The sequence below is a fragment of the Hirundo rustica genome, chromosome 24 (assembly GCF_015227805.2).
Source record: "Hirundo rustica isolate bHirRus1 chromosome 24, bHirRus1.pri.v3, whole genome shotgun sequence".
NCBI lineage: Eukaryota > Metazoa > Chordata > Aves > Passeriformes > Hirundinidae > Hirundo > Hirundo rustica.
Genome location: NC_053473.1, coordinates 5,879,180 through 5,888,130, shown reverse-complemented (window position 1 = coordinate 5,888,130; position 8,951 = coordinate 5,879,180). Strand labels below are relative to the sequence as shown.

Below are 8,951 nucleotides of genomic sequence, written 5' to 3'. Positions count from 1 at the left end.
CCTTCAGGTGAGTAGCTGAAGGGGACAGTACTTAGAAATGAAACATCATGGTTTGTTAAGAACTCAGAAAATGAGCTTTGAATTCATTACCTACAGGAACCAGATTTTTCATCCTGGGGAAAAAAAAAAAAAATTCAGGATGGATTTTTTTTTTTTTTTTCTCTAAAAAGACCCAATTTCACGAGTGAGTTTTGTTTTGGAGAGGGAAAAAAAAAAATATATATATATATATATATATAAATGAAAGTGGATGGGTTTTATTGCTGCCCTGAAGAAAAACTCCAGTGTAGCCCTGAATTTTTTACTAAGAAACTGCAGGATTTATGTTTTATCGGGGAGAAAAAACATGAACTCGATCTCTGTGGAGACAGAATCCTGAAAGTATTGAACAATAGAGACGGAGGGGCTCTAAGAGGCTTCCCAGGGCGCATTCAGGAGCACCCTGGGGTGCAGAGAAGCTGCGAAGAGCAGCAGATCACAGAGCCAGAGCAGCAGAACTCTGAGCCACAGAGCCGAGCTCTTCCAGAGCTCCCCCGACCTGGCAGATTATTCCTGAAGGGTTTTTTTTAATTGAGCTGAAAGCAGCTGAGAGGTTTTGCTCTGTGAAAAGTGCTTTAGGGAAGGAGAAAAGAAGGATTATCAGCTGTAGAGGGTTAAGAATAAAAAGCAAAACAGAGCTCGGTAAATGCACTCTGTGTTCGCATTTCCAAGGTGTATGGAGTCCAGGGAGGGTTACAGGGAAAGAGCAAGAAGAATTCCTTTTTTTGGGATTTTTTTCCCAGATTTCCTGGGTTTTTTTCCCCCTTGTTGTTTGAGCTCTGATGGGCCATCAGGTGAAATTAAATAAATCCAAACCAAGCAGGCCACAAGTGGAGGGGAGATCCTGCAGGTGACGTTCATCTGATGTACTCCTCCTCAGAGGCGCAGGACGTGTCTTCTTCTGTGCTCTCCTCCAAATCTGGCAGGTTGCCCCAGAGCAATACGTTCACACCTGGTGGGAAAGAGACAAAGGAGGGGGGGAAAAAAGGGTATTTTTGGATTGTGGACTTATTTCGAAGTTGCACAACCATCTATTTTGAGAGAAAACAACCCCTGCAAAGCCCAGGAAGTCACGTTCCTGATGAATAAATCTATTTTCTACCTTCCTTCTAAGTGATCTTGGGAGTGGTGTTGCTTATTTTTTTGTTTGTTTTCAGCCCAGTTCAGAGGATGAACCCCTGCCCACGGAAACATCTCCACAACCAACCCTGGCGGCTCTTGGCAAAGGTTTGTTTGTGAGCAGCGTGGATCCGAGGGCACGGGTGACACTGCGAGGTTGGGGCAGGGAGTTTCCCCGGTGGTTTCATCGGGGAGCTGCGCATTCCTGAGGATCCAGCCCTCCCTGACACTTGGCACCGCTCCCACCAGGATGCAGGAGCTGCGATTCCAGCTGAGGAGGACGCGGGGAGGGTCAAAGTGACAACGTGGCTCACCCAAAAAAAAAAAAAGAAATAAAATGAGAGCTGTCCCCTGACAGCTGCCTGACAGCGCAGTAAAGCCGTCCCCACCACTATAAATAAACCTGTGTTTATCCTGGCGGGGGCCTTGCTGCAGAAAATCCTGAGTTATGCCCACAGAGGAGGAGGCTGAGAGCGAGTCACGCCGAAATCCTCATTCACAGCTGCCTCCACCCCGGTGGTTTTCTGGATCATCCCTCGTGCCCCAGCCTCCCTCCAAAGGTTTTGGGACGCCTCGTTGGGGTGGGGAACGGGGATTTTAGGGGAAGGGAAGGAAAGAGAGGTGTCCCTCACCGGAGGGGTCGAGCCTGTCGACGCCGAACACCGCCTGGCTGTGGAACATCCAGAGGTGGCCGTTGTTGCAGGACAGCAGGCAGGGCTTGCAGGGACAAATCACGTGGTAGCCAACGACGTTCCCACTGGAAAGGCAAGGGAAGGAGTGAGCCTGGGGAGAAGGTGGAGCTCGGTGGCTTTTTCCAGCTCCAGCTCAGCAGCCCCGCTGCCGGATCGTTTATGTGACGCTGGTGTTTTGGTAGAGTTGAGGCAACAGGGTTAAACAAGTATCTTAAATATTTAGGGAACATCTGCTGGGAGTTACAGAATATCTGAGTTTTAGATCTTTGGCACACAGAGAAGCGTTTAGTAACCTAAATTGTGTAAGCCAGGTTAGTTTACATGCTGACAAATGCTGGTGGATTTCTTTGTTTGTTTTCCTGTGGAAGACCAGTGATTCCAACCAGCAGAGAAGTTCCTCACACCCCAAATCCACCTGCACACGAGCACCGTGCACAGGAGGGTGCCAGCCGTGAGGAGTGAGGAAACTGAGGATTATGGAATGGTTTGAGTTGGAAAGGATCTTAAATCTCATCCAGTTCCACCCCCTGCCTTGGGCAGGGATATCTTCCGCTGGCCCAGGTGCTCCAACCTTGGGCACTTCAGGGATGGGGATGGAGCAGCCACAGCTTCTCTGGGCCTGATTACTGACCCTTATCAACACTCCTAGAAAGCACAATAGCCATTTATCCATTTTCCTGTGCTCTGATATTTCTGGTTCTCTACTTCCGTCTAAAACCCAAAACGATGCGTCCCCGTCACAACCCCCCACAAATTGCTCCAATCTGAGAAAGGTAAAAAAAATCATGACTGGGGGAATGAAAGACTTCTCTCAGACAACTGCGAGCTATTTGAGAGTTGTTGTTTTCACCCTTAAATATCAGGCATTAATAAGGAGGATAAAAGAACTGGGAGAACTTCAGCGACAGCGTGTTCCATCTGCTCCCAACAGCCCGATCTGCCAAGAGGATGTTCTATTAATTAACAGATGAGTAACTGCTTCTTGCTGGGGCCCGGTTCGCAGAGATATCTCGGTGTTGAGGCAGACATTTCGTCGGGCAGGTGGCACACAGGCTTTGGGGAGGCTCGGCCTCCTGACAATGCTGTCACATTTCACATTTCCACCGGGGACTCGCACAGAAATACCCTGGCAGCCTTTGCCCGGGAGCGGTGGGCTGGGTTTCTCCCCAGCAGCGTTAAATTTGCAATCTGTTCCTTCGTGTCCCCGAGCTGCAGGAGGTGATGGCGAGGAGGGGACGCGGGGCTGGGACACGTCAGTGCCACCCGTTGTGCGCTCACCACTTCAGGCAGGCGATGTTCTTCAGCTTGCACTTGCAGATTTCAGTGAAGTAGCAGCTTCCGATGAAATCGACAGTTCTGGAGGAAGGAAATGTACAGAAGTTGAGAGCTGTGGTTGATCTCGGCCTCAGCGTTACAATGACACCGGGCTGAAGTCACAACAGGGTCACGACAAAGAGATGCTGCCTTTGCTCCTGGGTGGTTTAAACCTCCCGAGAACACACGCTTCTGTTTTCCTCTTGGCTCTCAGCCCTACTCATATAGAAACTTTAATAAGAGACCCACATGACTTCGCACGAGTATCAAAAATCCTCTTAAAATAGCCCAAGAAAGCAGAACTTGCCTTGGTACTCCGAGGCTCTCGGGCTCAGTGTGGCACTGTCAGTCAGACCCTGACAGGGACATGGCCCCAGCTGCTGCCAAATCCCGGCTCAGAAACAGAACAATACCTCAGAGGCTGGGATGTTTAAACCCAAACCTCTGATTCCTTATCTCCTCTCCAACCCATACTTTCTGATTACCATGTCATTTCACAACCTGATTTCCTTACTATTCAAATCCGGCTATGGGAAAGCAGCGCTGAGCCGAGCTGGGGGAGAGTCCTGGCAGCAGCGACAGATCAGGTTTGTGCTGTTTGCGGGTCTTTAATTCAGATTCTAATTTTCGCTTCGGAAAGGAGCGGGAGGAGCTGCGGAGCCTGTGTCATCCCTACGGATGGATTAAATCAGGGTTTGGATTTGCCCTGCACGGGGCATCCTCGCTTTTTTGCCATCCTGCCGTGGATTCCCCGGGGCTGGAGATGTAGGGATGGGGTGAACCGTGTTCTGCGGTGCTGTTCTCCCGGTGACAGCGGGATTTGGAGCGATGCTGAGAGCGCTCCAGCCGCGTCCCCCGGGGCTGACAGGACCCCGTCCCCCGCTGGGCCCCTTTTCCCCCTTGCCGGCGCTTACCCCGAGGGCGGGATGTCGGTGGAGTAGAGATCGGTGTCGGTGTCCGCCAGCAGCACCGCCTGCATCCCCCGGGAGCTCAGCACCTGCCGGCAGAACCGGCAGCACAGCACGCTCACGCAGCGATCCTCGAAGGTGCAGCCGCTGGAGGACATGGCGGGTGGGACCCCGGTCCCGATCCGGTCCCGATCCTGTCCCGATCCTGTCCCGGTTCCGATCCCGGTCCTGTCCCGGTTCCGATCCCGGTCCCTGTCCCGGTCCCGTCCCGGTGCGGCGCCAAAGCCACGCTCCCACCTGTCAGTTTGAATTCCCGACCGCGCCCTCTCATTGGGCAGCGCAGGCCACGCCCACCCCATTGAAAAATCCAGCGGCCCCACCCCTCCCGCCTGTCTATTGGCGGCACAGCGCTCCTTGGCTCGCCGCTATTGGCCGCATCTGCTGTCACTCACGCTTTCGTCCCGCCCCCACGGCGCGCTCCGCCGGCGGGGCTGTGCCACGGGCGCCAAGCGGCGGGAACAGGGGGCGGGATCATCTGGGGCACGGCGCGGTCTGATTGGTCGCGGCGCCCGTCGCTCCTGCCCAGCGCTCCGCGCCCATTGGGCGGGGCGGGGCGGCGGCGGGCCGGTGCGGGACCGGGCGGCGGGCGCCAGCGGCCGGAGGACGCCCGGCTGCGGGAGGCGGCTCCGCGGTGCCCAGGTAATCGCCCCGCCCGGCCGCCCGACCCCCGGCCCTCCCGTGCCACCCCCCGGCGGGCTGCGGGCAGCCCTCCGCCGCCGGCCCCGCCGCCTCCCCGGCGCCCCGAGCCGCGTCCCCCCAGCCCCGGCCCCCACCCCTCCGGGACCCCCCCACGCTTCCTTTCCCCGCCGCCCGCATTGTTCTTCCCGGGCGGGATGCGGATCCGGCGGGTGCCGTGTTTATTTATTTCTTCCTCCCGTGTACGCGCATCTTCCGCGGGGGGCTGCGGCCGCGCGCTCTCCCTCCTTTTCCCCCCCTGCCCCCCATAAAAACGGGTGAGGAATACAAATTGAAAAGAAAAGACGGGGGGAAAAGTTGTGTCCCGCCCTGCACAGCGCAGCGGGCTCTGGAAGAAACCCTAAATCACCCCCCGTAAAAAGAAAAAAAAAACCAAAAAAATAAAACGACGAGGGCGAAGCTGCGGGCGGAGCCGCCCGGCGGGGACGCGCCCGGTGTGCCCGGGGCTGCCGGCGGTGCGGGCAGCGGGGGATGCTGCGGGGCACGGCCCGGGGGAGCCCCGCACCGCAGGGACCCCCCACGCCCCCGGGAGCCGCTCCCCGAGGAGCTCCCGTTCCCCAAAGGAGCCCCGTTCCTCCGGGAGCCGCTCCCCGAATTCTCCCCCGGGACCTGCGCCCCAAATTAGCGCCAGCTCCCCCGGGAGCAGCATCCCAAAGGAGCCCCTGCTCCCCAAACCATCCCCCGGGACTCGCTCCCCAAGTCACCCCCGGTTCCCCGGGAGCCGCGTCCCGAGGCAGCCGCTGTCCCCGAGCCGTGCCCCGGTCCCCGCTGTAGGCGTGTTCCCTCGGTCACCTGGCCGGGCTGCAGTCGGAGCCTCACGCTGCTGCTGCTGCTGCTGCTCAAAGGACGATTTGCAATGTCAGGGTGTCAGGGCAGCTTTGCTTCCCGTCACGGATTTGGGCTGTGAAGCAGTAATTTTCTAAATATTTATTATTATTATTTATTGTTATTATTTGTATTTGCAGGCGAGCAAACCGAAGCTGCTTCTCTTCTCCTCTGCTGCTGCTCCCGTTTGGGATTTGATTTGCATCATCTCCGAGCCTATTAAAAGAAATAAATAAAAAAAATAAAAAAAAAAAAGAGAGAAGAGCAGAAGAGAGGGAAAAAAAAAAAAAAAAGAAAAGAAAGGGCAAACCAAACCCACACAAAACATGTGCGGAAGGACTTCCACTCCCTGGCTGTGCTATTGAGGATCAGGAAGAGCCTTTGGGGGCTCTGCAGGATCTCGCTAGGCTGATGCTGCTGCTCAAGGATTTGGTGCAGGGAGACAAAACTGCTGCCTCTTCCATCCGCTGATCTCAACATCTGCATTTTCCTGCTGCTGTGCTCCCTCTCACACCCTCTCTCCATGGACTGAATTTTTGATTTTTTTTCCCCTTTTCGCGGGGTGGGGGGGAGGGAAGGACGAGCAGAAAGCCAAAGGCATCGTGCTGAGAGGAGCGAAAATTGCCTTTATAGCTCGTGTTCCGGTGGATCTCTTTCGAGGTTATTCAGCTTTTTGGGAAAGAAAACATGACGTCGCCAGCAAAATTCAAAAAGGATAAGGAGATCATAGCTGAATATGACACTCAAGTTAAAGGTAAGGAACGGTTTCATTTCCATCCCTTCGTTGCGAGCCTGCCTGGCGACTGCGGGAGTTTGCAGTGGATGTTTGGGTGGGGAAGAGGGAAATCATTTGCAGATTGCCTGGAATTTGCAGGGCTTTTTTCGGAACACAAAGCTGGGTCGGGTTTGCAGCGCTGTGTCTGTCCCCACGGCGCAGCTCCTGCGTTGCTGGTGCCGATTTTGAGGTGCCACAGCGAGGGCTTTTTTTATTTTTATTTTTATTTTAATTTTTTTGGGATGGAATACCCACATTTTTGACTTCGGGGAGATCCATCTTTTCCTGCCCGCCGTTCCGAGAGAGGCGGCTTTGCATGTGAAATATGAGAGGCAGGGAATTGCTTTTTAATCCTCCGCCTGTCATGGGAATCTTGGAACAATCTGTGCAGTGTCAGAGGAGCATATTTCCACGGCCGCTGATGGGGGACTGTGCTCCAGGGTCCCCGGGAAGCTGCTTGTGCTAGAAACTTCCATTATTCGGGATTTTGCTCGGGGTGAGTCCGTGATATTCCCTGCTTTTCCTTGCCGTGCTGGAGTGTAACACCTCGAGGCTGCAGTGTGGGTGTGGGTGTACACACACACACACAGAGAAATGCACACGCTCAGAATGGAATAAAACTCGTGCAGCAGCGTCATTCCCATCATCAGAGGGAAAAATAAACGGATTTTAAACAGTGGGCTTTGCAACGACCCCGATTCAGCTGGGTGGGTTTCAGGCCGTCATGTGCCCTAGGTTAAAAAATAAAATAAAATAATAAAAGGTTGGTGAAACGCCCCACCCCCCTCCAAGCCGCTTATTTTTGCGGAGTTTTCGGGAGGAGATGTATTTAAAAGAATAATTAGGGCATGTGCATGGCTTGGTACGTCGCTGCTAGGAAGTTCTGAGATTCAGTGATTTATCTAATTGGTTCAAACTTGCTTGGTATGCTCAGAGCACGCAGGAAAGATGGCCTTCGGGCAGGGCTGATGGAGTTAAATCAATGCAATTTGGGAAAAAAAAAAAAGAAAAAAAAAAGCCAGATTTAAATCTGAGTAGGAAGCCTAGATTAAAACTGACAATTAAGATGTTGTTTTGCAATTAGGCTCTCGGTTATTTTTCCTGCTGGGGAGGGGGGCTCTGCTTGTCAGCTGAAAATCATTAAAACCTTGTCCTACAAGACCCCTCCTACCCTGACCCCAGTGCCCCGCACCTAGAAGCAGTTTGGGTACTTATGTTGCAAAATGCTTATTTGAGCAAATATGAAGCTGTGTTAAGAGTTTATTCTGATTTTTTTATTTTTTATTTTTTTTTAACACTGAGGTTCTTAAAGTTAGAAATGGAGAAGGGCGTGTTTCTCTTTTACTGGTTTACTTTCTATTCCTGTTTTCGAGCTGTCTTTGGAACTGGGAATTGCAGTCAGTGTAAAATTAGAGGCTTGTAGGTTCTTTCATTATTTACCCCATCAAAATGCGCGTGATGGATCCGAGCTCGCAGTCACAATATTTGGGAATAACACGGAAACGAGGCTTTAGAATTAGCAAAGCGCATCCTCTCACCTCTCAGCTCTCGCATGAATTAGAAATCCTTCCCTTCCTTTTCAGACAAGACACCAGGAGAATGGGAAGGAGCCTTCCCTGTTGCTGCCAGAGCTCAGCTCATCCCTGAGGCTGTCAGTTAATCTGGAAATGTGCTCCCAAAAGTGGGCTGCAGTAGTGGCGCACAGATTTTTTTTTTTTTTTTCCTTATAAAAACATTGCTGTCTTAGTTCCAGGAGGTTAAGGAGGCCGGAAGTGTGTGAAGGGATCGGGAGGAGCTGGGAGAAGGGGTTTTCCTTCCTGAATTAGTGGTGAGCGCAGCGATGAGTTCGCCTCGGGATGCTCTGGACGCTCTCTCCCGGCGCAGCAGTGGGGAAGGAGATGCTGATCCAGCTCCTGCCCCTCCTTGGGAGGGAGGTGCAGAGGGACCAGACCGCTCAGAAATGCACAGGACAGTCCTGCAGCACCCCTGTCCCACATCCCCTCGTCTATTCCAGAGGGGGAGCTTCCCTTTTCCACCCAGCACTGACCTTTGGGAGATCACTGTCTCCCTGCCTTGGGGTACCAACTTTGGGGGAGACTTTGCTCCTTCTAAAACACCACAAACCTTGCATTACATCCCACAGATACCTCAGCTGTGAGCTGGGTGCTGCTGTGATTCCCTAGGGGATCTCTCAGCTCTAATTCCGGGGATGTGCAGGTCTCTCCATCACAGTGGCAAGATGAGATGGAGCTAAAGCTACTGAAATTCACAAGTGTGGTGAGATGAGATGGAGCGAAATTCCTTGAAATTCACAAGTGTGGCGAGATGAGATGGAGCGAAATTCATTGAAATCCATGAGTGTGGTGAGATGAGATGGAGCGAAATTCATTGAAATCCACGAGTGTGGTGAGATGAGATGGAGCTAAATCTACTGAAATTCACAAGTGTGGTGAGATGAGATGGAGCGAAATTCATTGAAATCCACGAGTGTGGTGAGATGAGATGGAGCGAAATCCATTGAAA

At 52.9% G+C, this 8,951-nt stretch overlaps 2 protein-coding genes across 6 annotated transcripts in view; one reads left to right on the top strand and one right to left on the bottom strand.

Annotated features, from left to right (window-relative positions):
* Window positions 1-320: 320 nt before the first annotated feature.
* On the bottom strand, window positions 321-4,357 carry FAM72A (family with sequence similarity 72 member A). Its single transcript, XM_040085659.2, has 4 exons — window positions 4,079-4,357; window positions 3,129-3,206; window positions 1,791-1,915; window positions 321-991 (listed from the first exon to the last, which is right to left on the bottom strand). The coding sequence occupies exons 1-4, from the start codon at window positions 4,228-4,230 to the stop codon at window positions 897-899; spliced, it is 450 nt and encodes a 149-aa protein (XP_039941593.1). The 5' UTR covers window positions 4,231-4,357; the 3' UTR covers window positions 321-896.
* A 348-nt stretch (window positions 4,358-4,705) lies between these two features.
* SRGAP2 (SLIT-ROBO Rho GTPase activating protein 2) overlaps window positions 4,706-8,951 on the top strand; it is a 92,661-nt gene continuing 88,415 nt past the window's right edge. For 4 of the 5 annotated variants that reach the window (XM_040085430.2, XM_040085428.2, XM_040085426.2 and 1 more), the window contains exons 1-2: window positions 4,706-4,771; window positions 5,794-6,407. Coding sequence is in view for 4 of the 5 variants with exons in the window: in XM_040085428.2 (XP_039941362.1) it covers window positions 6,341-6,407 (67 nt within the window). In the remaining variant the exon portion in view is untranslated. Of the gene's footprint in view, window positions 4,772-4,966; window positions 5,086-5,793; window positions 6,408-8,951 lie in introns of those variants that run through there. The other variant, XM_040085427.2, reaches the window with a different exon arrangement.